The 14,066-nt window shown below is 45.5% G+C and overlaps 2 protein-coding genes across 2 annotated transcripts in view; both read right to left on the bottom strand.

Moving 5' to 3' along the window:
- LOC144483448 (NACHT, LRR and PYD domains-containing protein 3-like) overlaps positions 1 to 14,066 on the bottom strand; it is a 396,724-nt gene that overhangs the window by 359,573 nt on the left and 23,085 nt on the right. The gene's annotated exons all lie outside the window — the stretch shown is intronic.
- The window catches only part of LOC144483458 (NACHT, LRR and PYD domains-containing protein 3-like), a 49,876-nt gene that overhangs the window by 34,083 nt on the left and 1,727 nt on the right, over positions 1 to 14,066 (bottom strand). The window contains exons 2-4 of the mRNA XM_078202150.1: positions 12,840 to 13,846; positions 9,232 to 9,318; positions 996 to 1,163 (exon numbers count right to left, since the gene is read on the bottom strand). Of these exons, the coding sequence (XP_078058276.1) occupies positions 996 to 1,163; positions 9,232 to 9,318; positions 12,840 to 13,846 (1,262 nt within the window). The remainder of the gene's footprint in view (positions 1 to 995; positions 1,164 to 9,231; positions 9,319 to 12,839; positions 13,847 to 14,066) is intronic.

The raw sequence follows: 14,066 nt of genomic DNA, 5'->3' as shown, positions 1-14,066 counted from the left end.
GGCTGATCGTCCAATTCAAAAGCCTAATCCTGCTTTCTCCCCATAACCTTTGATCCTGTTCGCCCCAAGTGCTATATGCAGCCGCCTCTTGAATACATTCTTGACTATATCTCTGACTTAAACGGATTACTCAAGAAGCAACCCCAACCCACTACTCTCCAAAGCTATAAACCAATCCCAACCTCCGACCACGCAACCAAATCTAACGAGACACCCAGCAACATTATCAACTCCCAGCCACCATCCAAACTGCTGATTAACCCTCCAACCCAACACAACACAACTCGACCACCCTCCAGACACCCAGAACTAATCCTTGAACCTCTCCTCATCTCTCTGACTAACCACTCATCCAGCGACACTCCAACCCATTCACTCCCACAATCAACTAACACTTATGGAGCTCCCCGGGGTCACTGTGCTGTAAATAAGGTGTGCTCGCTCTACGTGACTCCACTCTGCTCTGATGGAGATCGCCTGGGTCACTGCTGTAAATAGGGTGTGTGCTGTCTCTTCCCCGACTCTGCTCTGCTGGAGCTCCCCGGGGTCACTGTGCTGTAAATAGGGTGTGCTCTCTCTTCCCCGACTCTACTCTGCTGTGATGGAGCTCCCCGGGGTCACTTCTGTAAATAGGGTGTGTGCTCTCTCTTCCCCGACTCTGCTCTGATGGCGCTCCCCGTGGTCACTGTGCTGTAAATAGGGTGTGCTCTCTCTTCCCCGACTCTACTCTGCTGTGATGGAGCTCCCCGGGGTTACTGTGCTGTAAATAGGGTGTGTGCTCTCTCTTCCCCGACTCTTGTCTGCTCTGATGGAGCTCCCAGGGTCGCAGTGCTGAAGATCCTGGGAGAAATATGCAGCAGTTTCAGGTTGGGAGAATTTTTAAACATACCGGCAATCTGCTTACCATTGCTGCTGCTTGGAAGATTCAGGCCCATTTATACTTTAAATCCATTTATATTTTAATTGTTACACTAAAAATTAACACAAACACTCACAAGATCACCTCCAGACTCCTGCAGGTCAGTATGAGGCGGCGGAGAGCAGGGACAGATTGATCTGTGAAGGAGTTGAATTCCAGGTACAGAAACCTCAGTGACTGGTTTGTACTGAGAGTGGAGGTGAGATCCTCAGCACAAGAATTTGTGAGAGCGTTCTTATCCAGACTGGAGACCAGAGAGAGGAATAACAGGAATCAGGCTCAATCCCCAGTGTTTTAAATAATACCGTTAATAACAATAATAATGTATTGTATCAGACATTCCAAAAACACAACCTGCATTTCTGTAGAATGAGGAAATACTCAATGCTGAAAATGAAATATAAATAAACTGGAAATGCTCAGCAGGTTAGCTAAATACATGTGAAGAGAGAAACAGGGGTAAAGTTTGAGCTTCCATTGGAACTGGGAACGGGCAGTGAATTGACAGGTTTGAAGTGACAGCGGTGGGTGGTTGGGGAAGAAACAAAGAAAGGACAAACTGGAATTACAGGAGTGATTAAATGATAAAAGTGATGATGGGACAGGACCATAATCACAGGATCACCATGTCCTTACTCGGAGTGGCTCGGGAGGGACATGGGATGGTCAGTGGTTTGGGAATGCAGTTTGTGGTGAGGTTGAAGATAATGGCTGTGATTTTACCAGAAGCTCTGAAGTCCCAGCATGAGGATTGGAAATGGGTGGTGTGTCCGTGTGGGCAGGATAGGCAGAGTTATGAAGGTGATATTGTCAGAGGGGGACAATTAACGGCTGGCAGGCAGGGGGAGGTGCCCACTGAGGCAGCCCGGGCAGGGGGCAGTCCCGGTTCAGGCAATGCTGGCACCATCTCCAAAGGCAGCCAGCAGGACTTTCAAACACAGCAGCTCTGGAGGGAGCAGCGAGGGAGCTCTGCTTATTGAATGAAGGACTGAAATGTCAGAAAGCAGAGCAAGGGTTTCCCCCCAATCACTAATTCCTCCCTGGAGGGGCTCCTCCCGGCTGCTCAGGCTCAGAGGGAGGTCCTGTTCCCTCAGGAAGGGAGGAGATTATCCCATCGGTACAAGCCAGTCTGGATGGAGATTGCTGGGAGGTGAGCAGGTTTCAGACACGTGGTTACAGAGTGGAAAAGGATCAATGTCCTGATGTGTTCTGCCACGGTGAGTGCAGCACAGCCTGATATGTAAATAAGGATGAGGGGGAAATTGTGGAAAGAACATCTCCACCCAGACACTGGCAATGCAAAGGACTTGCAGAATCTCACTGGCTGTCCTGTCTGGAGACAATACACATCTCTGTAACCTGTGCTTAATGCTGCCTTCTCTCACATTATCTGTCTCTTTAAGACCTAGTTGGCTGCAGGGATTCGCATTCTAATCAGTATTCTGGAACTTGATTTTGTGTCTCTGTGCCCTGTTTGAGAGCACATTTCCACTCCATCGTGAGTCATTCTCCAGCGTTTTTCTCGTATCCTCGCTCATTCTTTATATTCAAATAATCATCTAATTCCTTTTTGACTGCTTCGATGCAGCCGACCTCCACCACACTTCCCGGCTGTGGATTCCAGGCCCGAACCACTGGCAGTGTGAGAAAGGTTTCTGTCGCATCATCTTCAACCCCACCACACACTCCATTCCTGAGCCACTTGCCATCCTATGTCCCTCCCTGTGACTCAGGGTAAGGACATGGGAATCCTGTGCTCTTCCCTTTCACCATCATCCTTTTTGTCATTTAATCAGTCTGGCACTTCCATTTTGTTCTTTCCTTGTCACCCGCCCATCCCCAGCTCAAATTCCTAATGCTAATTTGGTGAGCTGGTACAGACACGATGGGCCAAATGGCCTCATTGTGCACCGTAAGAATTCTGTGAAGACAGTGGTTGGAAATGTATCGATATTTCAACTGGAAGTTGGTGATGTTGCCGTGTGGACAGTGTTAGTAGCCATAGTCCTCAATAAAATGTTAATACTGATAGGCAAAGGGATCTGGGTGTACAGGTCCACAGATCACTGAAAGTGGCAATGCAGGTGTAGAGGGTAGTCAAGAAGGCATACGGCATGCTTGCCTTCATCGGCCGGGGCACTGAGTTTAAAAATTGGCAAGTCAAGTTGCAGCTTTATAGAACCTTCGTTCGGCCGCACTTATTCAATTCTGGTCGCCACACTACTAGAAGGATGTGGAGGCTTTGGAGAGGGTACAGAAAAGATTTACCAGGATGTTGCCTGGTATGGAGGGCATTAGCTATGAGGAGAGGTTGGAGAAACTTGGTTTGTTCTCACTGGAGCGACGGAGGTTGAGGGGAGACCTGATATAGGTTGACAAGATTATGAGAGGCATGGACAGAGTGGATAGTCGGAAGCTTTTTCACAGGGTAGAAGAGTCAATTGCTAGGGGGGCACAGGTTTAAGGTGCGAGGGGCAAGGTTTAAAGGAGATGTACGAGGCAGATTTTTTACACAGAGTAGTGGGCGCCTGGAACTCGTTGCTGGGGGAGGTAGTAGAAGCAGATATGGTGGTGACGTTTAAGGGGCGTCTTGACAAGTACATGAATAGGATGGGAATAGAGGGATATGGTCCCCGGAAGGGTAGGGGGTATGAGTTCAGTCAGGCAGCATGGTGGGTGCAGTCTTGGAGGGCCGAAGGGCCTGTTCCTGTGCTGTAATTTTCTTTGTTCTTTGTGTTTCTCTCCAATAGAGAGAGAGACAGTTTGTTACATGTAGCTTCAGGGATACAATTTAATAAACGTGCGGCAATGGGAGGAGATGGGATTCCATGAACCCCACAGCCGGTAAGAGGACCAAACCCTCAGATTTAGCATCATTCTACATCACACTCTAAACACCAAACCAAATGAACGAACCAACTCCACATATAACCAAACAGGCACATGAATATCTGACAGGTTCGGGAAATCCGTGCACTCAGGCAGCACAGGCAGAATCACTGAATTGTTACAGAGCAGGTGGAGGCCATTCGGCCCATTGTGTCTGCACTGACTCTCCGACTGAGAAAAGCACGAAGTGTCATCCCCCCACCTTCCCCCCAAAACCCTGTGCATTCCAGAGTTTAACCACTGGCTGCAGGGGAAGACCCCATTCTGGCAATGCTGGCACCAGATTTAAAGGCAGCCAGCAGCACTTTTAAAGGCTCTGAAGGGAGCAGTGAGGGAGCCCTGGTTAATGAACAAAGGCCTGAAATGGCAGAAGGCAGATTAAACCCAATTCGCTGACACTTCCCTGGAAATTCTCAAGGATATATCGGTTTGGAGGGAGGTTCTGTTCCCTCAGGAGTGGAGGACGAGACCTGTCACATCAACCCAAGCAAGTCTGGATAGAAACTGCCGAGGGCCAGAGCAGGCAGCACGTGGCTGCAGTGAGGCAAAAGGATCAATAACCTGATATGTTCTGACAAGGAGAGCGTTAAACTTACAGACTGATAGGTGAATAAGGATGAAAGAGGAATTGTGGAAAGAACATCTCCACCCAGACACTGGCAATGTCCAGACAGCAGCATCAATCTTCAGGAACATGTCAGCCTCTCTGTGAAGGGTTCCGGTCAGTCAGAGATGACTGCTGCACTGCCGACACCGAGTGACCATTCTGGTGGTCCCATGATGGGCAGTCAGGCAGCACCATAGGCTTGTGTGTGTCTTTGATGGGTGAGTAACAATGGAAATTTATGTTCTTGTAGAAGAGGGCACTCAGCGTCAGAGAAGGAGCCAAGAGTGACAGTGTCTGGATTGTGTCATCCTTATGCCAATGGAAGATGCAGTGCTGGAGCTGGGAGACCTGGAGGCTGGGTGGGCAATCGCTGATGGTGAGATGGGTTGTGGATCCAGAGAGAGTGAGTGAGTGAATGGATGGGCACAGGAGAGGATCTGCTGCTGAGTCCATAACTTGGAGCTTGTGTGTTCATCATTGGTCACATGGAGCTCTGGGTTAGGAACAGTCAGAAGTTTAACAACACCAGGTTCAAGTCCAACAGGTTTATTTGGTAGCAAATGCCACTCACTTTCGGAGCGCTGCCCCTTCGTCAGGTGGAGTGTAGAAATGCTCACAAACAGGGCATACAGAGACACAAACTCAATTTACAGAATAATGATTGGAATGCAGTCTTTACAGATAATCAAGTCTTAAAGGTACAAACAGTGTGAGTGGAGGGAGCATTAAGCACAGGTTAAAGAGATGTGTATTGTCTCCAGACAGGACAGCCAGTGAGATTCTGCAAGTCCAGACAAGCTGTGGGCCATTCGGCCCATCAATCCTTCACTAACAACAATCCCGCCCAGGCCCTATAACAGTAACCCTACATATTAACTCTGCAAATCCCCCTGACATGAAGTGTCAATTTACCATCGCCGCTCAAACTAGCGTGCACATCTTTGGCATGTGGGAGGAAACTGGAGTAACTGAAGGAAACCTGCGCAGACACGGAGAGTACATGCAAACTCCACACAATCTGTCACCCAAGGCCGGAATTGACACGGGTCTCTGGCGCTCTGAGTCAGCAGAGCTAACAGCTCTACCACCCTGCCGACCATGATCAGCCGTGGTTCGTCCCAATTGCAGTGAGTATAGGACGAATAATTTCTATATTTTTTCATAAGATAAGCCTGGCATGCCATGAAAGACTCAAGCCAACATTTTCTCAAATGTTTATAAAATACGTTCATAAGGTGACCAAAACTATATACGTTCCTTCAGCTGTGCTGTGACCACAAACCTATCAGAATTGTGACTGGCGACCTTTGCTCCCAGGCGAATTGTCCCTCATTGCCTTTTCTGTTGATTTGTCGAAGCTGTCGGCTCTTATAATATGAAGTCATGTGACTGGATCAGGTTGGGGATTCTGAGAGTCAGCACACCCGAAGGTAGAAATTCAATACAGTTTGCAGTTGCCAATGACTGGACCTCTGAGGGTGAACCATAACATCATTCCCCCACTCCCTCAACATAAGGATCTGTGGGACTGACATCCCATTGCTCAGGGATCAGAGAGAGAAGCAACAGGAGTCAGAGGAAAAGCAGTTTTCCTTATTCATAACTGACGCCAATCGTAATGGGCAGTGTTTTTTATACAAATACCAGTGGTGAAATTATATTGTTGAATATTCAGTTATTATAGACACAATCTCACACAGTCTGCTACTTACTCCAGTTCCTGTATTTTACAGTCTGGATTCCTCAGAGCCACAGACAGCAGTTTCACTCCTGAATCTCCCAGTTCATTGTCACTCAGATTCAGATCTATCAGTGAGCGGTTTGCTTTTGAGAAGGAGGTGGTGAGCCATCTTCTTAAATTCTGCAGAGCATCTGGTACAAACCGCTAGGAAGGGACATCCGGGATTCTGATCCCGCATCAGTGATGGAAAAGCAATATATTCCAACTCAGAATGGTGTGTGGTTTGGAAAGAAATCTGAAGCTGGTTGGTGTTCCATCCTTCTGATATCCTTGGCCATCTCGGTGATGGATAGTGCCTGTTTGGATGATGCTGGCTCAGGAACCTTGGTGAGCTGCTACATTCCACCTTGTATGTGGTAAAATACTGCCACTGTGCGTCAGTGGTAGAGACAGCCAATGTTTAGTTTTGTGAATGGCCAGCTGATCCAGTGGGCTCCATTCCCATGGATGAGCTTCTTCAGTGTTTTTGAAGCTACAGTCAATCCAGCAAGATGAGCGGATTCCATCACACTGCTGACTTGTGTCTTGGAGATGGTGGGCAAAAATTTGGGAGACAGGAGGCGAGTTCCTCATCTCCGAATTCCCAGACTGTGATCTACCCTTGGAGCCATAGTGTTTACAGTTCAGTGTCTGTTCAATGGTCCCAGTGCGCACCCACCACTCAGGATGTTGATGGTCGAGGATTCAGCGATGGTGCTGCCATTCAATGTAAAGGGAATATGGTTAGATTCCCGTCTGTTGGAGATGGTCCTTGCCTGGCATTTGTGCAGTGAAACATTACTTGCCATTTATCAGGTTAAGCCTGAAAGTTCTTCAGAGCTTAAGACGCTAGCTCTGTCGAAGAGTCATCCAGATTCTAAGGGTTAGCTGTTCTCTCTACACAGATGCTGTCAGACATGCTGAGCCTTTCCAGCATTTTCTGTTTTGTTCAGGTCTTGCTGTTTATGGACATGGACTGCTTCAGTCTCTGAGGAATTGTGAACAGTACTGAGCATTGTGCAATCATTAGTGAGCATCCTCACTTCTGACATTATAATGGAAGGCAGGACATTGATAAAGCAATTGAAGATGGTTGGGATTTGGACATCACCCTCAGGAACTCCTGCAGTGATGTTCATGAGGCACTGGAAGGATGACACTTTTCTGACGTTCAAGAGCAGACTGATGGAGCAGCAATTCATCAGATTGGATTTGCCCTGTTTTATTCCACATTGTCCGGTAGATCCAGTGTTGTAGCTGTACTGGAACAGCTTGGCCAGGGGAATGGCTAGTTATGGAGCACAATTCTTCAGTACCATTGCTGGGGTACAGCCAGGCTGACAGAGTTTGCAGTATGCAGTGCCTTCAGTCATTTCTTTACCTCACATGCAGTGAATCAAATTGTCATCTGTAATGTTGGGGACCTCAGGAGGAGGCCGAGATTAATCATTCTACTCAGCACTTCTGGCTGAAGATGGCACTGATGCTCTGGGTTCCCTCATCAGTAATGAGGGGATTCTTGTAGCATGTTTATAGAATCATAGAATTCCCACAGTGTAGAAGGAGGCCCTTTGGCCCATCGAGTCTTCACCAATTCTTTGAAAGAATATCATATCCAGGCCCTATCTCTGTAACTCCACATATATGGCCCACTAATCCCCGTAACCTACACACCCGGAGATACCAAGGGACAACTTAGTGTAGCCAATCAACCGAACCTGCACATCTTTGGACTGTGGGAGAAAATTGGAGTACCCAGAGGAAACCCACACAGACACTGGGAGAACGTGCAAACTCTACACATAAAGTCACCCAAGGCCGGAATTGAACCCTGGTCCCTGGCGCTGTGAGGCAGCAGTGCTGACCACTGTGCCACCGTGTCGCCTCATGTAACCGGCATGTCCAACATTTTGTGGCATGTCTAACACTATTTATGACTGGATATGGCAAGACAGCAGATCTCTGATCTGATCCATTGGTTTTGGTGTGATTGAGCTCGGTCTATCATATGCTGCGTCCGCTCTGTGTTCTGGTAGCCGTGTGCTGGAGCTTCACATCTCATCTTTCGATAAACCCAAGTCTCATTTGGTAATACATGTAAAGAAAATTAGTCGTAGTAACACAGTACTGGTTGCTGGGGAAAGCCAGTGTCAGCTTCCTATAAATGAAAAGGTACAGTTCACCTCTCCTGCCTGTTTCCTGTCACTCAGATAACTTCATATCCAGGCTGCCTTTGTCTCTTTTATTTCATGGTCTCCAACTTTGCTCCCAAGCTTATTTTGTGTCTACTAATAGCAGGTAGTGTTTTTAATAACACGAATACTGATAGCAATGGTATATTTAGTATCATTATTTGTGTTCTTAAAAACAATGTCCATTATTGATAGGGACATCATTCAGACTATTCTGCACTGTGATTATTGCCATTGCCAGCTGAGCTGTGCCTTGAACTGCTGGGCTGTAAGCTCTGGAATTCTCTTCATAACCCTCCCCACCTCCATCTCTGCATTCTCTTTTCAGATGCTCCTTAAGCTCCGTTTAATGTAAATTTGAGAGTGGATCCCTCAGGATAAAACTCATCAGAATTCAATGTAGTTTGTAATCTGCCTTACCGATATACAGCAGTTTTCTATGTTTAATCAAACTGAGAAGCCGACAGACATAAACATCTATAATCTGAATGACAAATTAAACTAAATTGAACATGTGACCAGCCATATCTGGGAATTCTATAAACATTTAATTGATTTGTCCATCTTTTTTATTCTCATGAATGGATTTGAGAATAATTATAAATGATTAGTTAAATCTTTCACTCCTGAATCTCGCAGTTTATTGTAACTCAGGTTCAGACACATCACTGACTGGTTTGTACTGAGAGCAGAGGTGAGAATATCTGAGGCTGTTACTCTCCAAACTGGAGATCAGAGAGATAAAGATTTCAGGAATCAGAGCGAATCCGTGGTGTTTAACACGAATACTGACAGGAATGATGTGGAATGGTTATTAATGACACGATTACTGACACTGATAATAATTTACAGTGTCAGACCATCCACTGATTATTAACACAATCTCACACAGTCTGATACTTACTGCAGTTTCTGTATTTTACATTCTGGATTCCTCAGAGCCGCAGACAGTAGTTTCACTCCTGAATCTCCCACTTTATTGCGACCCAGACTAAATGGAGAAAGTGAGAAACACATTAAATTCAGATGAATGTTCAGCAGGAAAAATAGCTGGATCTATTTTTGTGTCAGAAACTTAGCAAGTTAAGATTCAAGTTACGATACGATACCTCACCCAAGTTGATCTTTCTCTACACCCTAGCTATGACTGTAACACTACATTAGAACATAGAAGAACATAGAAAAGCTACAGCACAAACAGGCCCTTCGGCCCACAAGTTGCGCCGAACAATTTCCTTACATTCTAGGCTCATCGATAACCCTCTATCTTACTAACCGCCATGAACCTATCCAAAAGACTCAATCGAATCCACTTCCACCACCACTACCGGCAGTCGATTCCACGCACACACCATCCTGTGAGTGAAAAACGTACCCCTGTGATGTAATGATGACAATGATATAATGGTCAGCACAGTTGCTTTCTAAGCAGTTGATACGGGTTTAATTCCCAGCTATCTCAGTTTGTTGCAGTGGATGAAGAGAGGGCCAGGAGCCTGTAACCACAACCTTAAAAAGTGAGTCAATCCAATTGAGTCAAGTCTGTGGCTCCAGACGGGAGCACTGGTGTTAAGCTCAGCTGAGGGTTGGAGGGTCAGTTGATCATTTAACTACGCTGTGCCGACCCACACTGAGTTCAAAAGGGAAATGGTAAGTCTAATAATGACACACAGGAAACTAAATTCATTGGTTGGTAAAAAAAATGCCATTTGCGACTGGCTTTATATTGCTGTGAATTGGAGGAAGCAACAGAAAGGGTCAATGATGGTTCTGCTGTTGATGTGGTGTACATGGATATTCAAAAATCATCTGATGCAGTGACACAGACTTGTGGCATAAGCTCATAAAATAACTGGGAAAGTAGCAACGTGGATACAAAATTGGATGAACAATGAATAATGGGTATTTTTCAGGCTGGAGGATGTCGGTAATGGAGAACCCGAGAGGTCAGTTTTGGGATCCTTGCTTTTCCCTGATATATATGAATGATCTAGGTATTTGCAGTATAGAGGAAAATTTCAAAGTTTGTTGATCACAGAAACCTTTGAGGCGTCGTAAACTGTGAGGAGAAGAGCTTGGGACTGAAAAACGGACAATAGTGGAGTGTACAGATAGTTGGCAGATTAAGTTCAATGCAGAGACGGGTGAGGTGATACTTTCAGGAAACATGCACATGAGGAAGGAATATAAAATAATCGGTAGAATAGTTAACAGAGTGCAGGAGCAGAGGGACTGGACGTATATGCACATTGATCATTGCCGTTAGCAGGGCAAGTGTAGGTAGCAATTAATAAAGAATACAGCATCTTGGGCTTTACTGCTGTGAAATAGTTTATGTTTGTAGGCATCAGATAATAATTCATGAGTTTAAGTTTAATTTGTGTTTCTGTGCTTGTGTGTTAAGAAAGAGCCAAAACTTTAATTTCACTTCGTGTTAAACAAAGCTACCTGCCTGCGGGTTTTTTGTGTCCCTGCATTTTAATTTAAGGTTTACGACATTGTCAGAGTTATAGAGGTTAAAAAAATGGTTGTTTCTATTCAGAAGTCCACAATGAATGATAGAAACACTGAGTTTCAGTTGCAATCAGTTAACCCAAGAAGCGAGATGGAGTTCACAGAGGCTGCCAGGAGAGGCAGGGCAATGCAGGGACTCAGAAAGCAGGACCCACAAGATAAATCACCGTCAGAAACCAAGATGAGCTGGGATTGGTAAGAACACTGGAGAGACAGAGACAGGGAAATTCTTTCCCACCCCATCCAAATAGAAATTCCTGGGAAAAGAGAGAGAGAAAAGAATCTGGAGTCACACAGCACAGAAACAGGCCCTTCGGCCCACCAGCTCCATGCTGGCCATCAAATCCCAATCTATCCTCCTCCCATTCCCCAGCACTTGCTCCAGAGCCTACGATGCCTCGGTGATTAAAGAGCATCTGGAGCGGAAGCATCAGTCCCAGTGAGACGGGTTTTCTCACATTGTTACAAACATTTGGGGGGATTTGAAGAAGAATCCACTGAAGTTACTTTGGGTGGCATCTGTCACTGAGTTTCAGAGAGTGGTGTATCTGAACCACAGGTGGATTGTTGGTTTACATTAACTGTGTACTTACTGAGAACATTAAAGCATAAGATCTATTTTGTAACTTGTGTCATCCTTACAGATCTGCAGACATCTGTGAAGTTAGATGGGGTGGTGCATTGCAGTTATTTTTTTAACAAAGGTTTTAGTCTTTTGTTAAAAGTTAATCGCCTACCTTGTTATTCTGTTCATCTACATTTCTAAAGAAAAAAACAATAAATAAAAGTTATGATTTACTGAGCCGGGTTTCTACTCTTCGACCTGACTGTCCAGAAATCAGCTGGGATCATAACATTGTCAATAGGGGCATAGAGTACAAGAGCAAGGAGGCTGTGCTGAACCTGCAAAAGACATCAGTTAGATCTCAGTTCAGCGCGTCATACTTTAGGAAGGCTTAGAACACATTGGAGAGAGCGCTGAACATGTTTAAAAGATTGGCTACAGGGATGTGAAACTTCAGACACGAGAATCGATAGGAGAGGTTGTTCACCTTGGAAGGAAGAAAGCTGAGAGGACATTTGATAGAAATGTTCAAAATAGTGATGGTGCTGGAGAGAACAGGGAGCAAATCAAAATGTTGCTGCTCGGACAAGGATCAACAACAAGATTTAAAGTGATTTGAAAAAGATGCAAATACAGTGTGAATAAAGCTATTTTTTTTAAACACAGGCTCCTGGCCCTCTCTTCATCCACTGATTCAGGTTTTATGAGGCTGCAGTCAGAACCATGGAACAGAAACAGCGTGGGCTGCTGTAACCTAAGGGAGGTTTCTTTTCACAACTGCACACTGTGAGGTTTAATACAAGACTGAACTTCCACTGCGACCCAGACTGATGTTACCAGTTATCACATGACTTATAAAAGGACACTGTCCCGATAAAACACACACCAACTATAATACATAACAGAGGCAGCGTGCAGGAAAATAATCCTGCCAATAGCCACAAACTGTCAGCTGTACCGAACACAAGAGAAACAAATTTCCTTCTCGCATCATACATAATCAGATGGTTTCTGTTGGGAGAGTGAAATATCCTTTTTTTAAATTTTGTAACGAGGCCTTTACACCTCTAATTATTTAAAATTTATCCCAATAATGCTTTTATTCACTCAAGGAACGTGATCATCGCTGGTTTTGCCAACATTTATTGCCGATGCCTATTTGCCCACGAGAATCTGCCTTCTTGAACCACTGTCGTTTTATCAGAGAATTAAAAATTTATGACAGGTTCAGAAGGAGGCCAATCGGCCCATCATGTCTGCATCTGCTCTCAAATGAGCTTTATGACTTTGTGCCATTCTCCCGCGCTTTCTCTGTGACCATTAGACATTGTTTCCCTCTTGACTTCCTCAACTGAACATGTCTCTGTTTTATTTGGAACAAAGGAAATGGCTTCTCAACAATGAAAATATCCGCTCTGAGACCAAACAGTTACCTCAATTCCTGACATTTGTGCAGAACGGGTCCCAGCCGCTGGAGCCCTTCACACTGAATGTAGCATTCCCATAGATCGAGGTGTTTTATTGTATCACAGAGTCCAATGACATGAGACAGGACCGCACAGTCAATCGGGGTCAGTCGCAATCCGCGAAATGAAAGTGTTTTCACAGATCCCACTGTGTTCCGAGCCAGTGCTTTATTCTGAGACTCAAACAGGTAGTGGAATGTGTTCAGGAGCTTCCTCTTCCCAGTTTCAGTCTCTGTGTCTCCAATCTGCCCTTCAACCTTCTCCTTCACCCAGTCAATCACTCGGCAGGTTGTTTGATGAAGAAATGGACCCAGAAACTCCACCAGGGGTCGAGCTGACTGTGGGGAGGACAGACCAGCAACAAAACGGAGAAATATCTCAAATCGCCCATCTTTCTCGCTGTGGGCTTCACTGAGGAGTTTCCCGATCTCCCCGGGATCTGGAGTCAGGAATTGTGTGAGTGCAGCTACAAACTCTTGGATGGTGAGGTGTGGGAATGTGTAAACCACACTCAGGGCAGAAACATCTCTCTCTAAAAGCTCCATCAGGAACCCAGACAGGAACTGGGAAGGTTGTAGATTGTACTCAATCAAATCTTCATTTCTAAACACAATCTTCTTCTTGGACACTCCTGTGAAGGCCATCTCACCAAGCTTCAGTAACACATCACGGGGTTTTTCAATCTCTCGGCCATGGTTTTTCAGAATGTTGTAAATATAGTAGGAATATAGTTGGGTGATGGTCTTGGGAACTTGCTGCCGTTTCCTGTCTCTTTGTGTAAAGAAGGGACCCAGTGACAGACCGAGGATCCAGCAGTAGGAAGGGTTATAACACATGGTGTACAGGATCTCGTTCTCCTCCACGTGTTTGAAAACAGCTGCTGCCACCGTCTGATCTTCAAAAAACTTGTTGAAATATTCCTTCCGTTCATCACCAACAAATCCCAGGATTTCAGCCCAGATACTGATGTCAGCCTTTTCCAATAAATGTAATGCAGTGGGGCGGCTGGTCACTAGCACTGAACATCCTGGGAGCAGCTTGTGCTGTATTAAACTGTACACAATGTCAGACACTTCACACCGGAATTCGGGATCTGTGCACATGTACTGAGGTTCTGTATTTCTCCGATTGTCAGCAAAATCAATACTGTCCTTGAATTCATCCAAACCATCAAATATAAACAGCAATCCCTCT

Source organism: Mustelus asterias, unplaced genomic scaffold (assembly GCF_964213995.1).
Source record: "Mustelus asterias unplaced genomic scaffold, sMusAst1.hap1.1 HAP1_SCAFFOLD_69, whole genome shotgun sequence".
Lineage (NCBI taxonomy): Eukaryota > Metazoa > Chordata > Chondrichthyes > Carcharhiniformes > Triakidae > Mustelus > Mustelus asterias.
The sequence above is the reverse complement of the archived record's forward strand: the minus strand, read 5'-3'. Positions and strand labels throughout refer to the sequence as shown.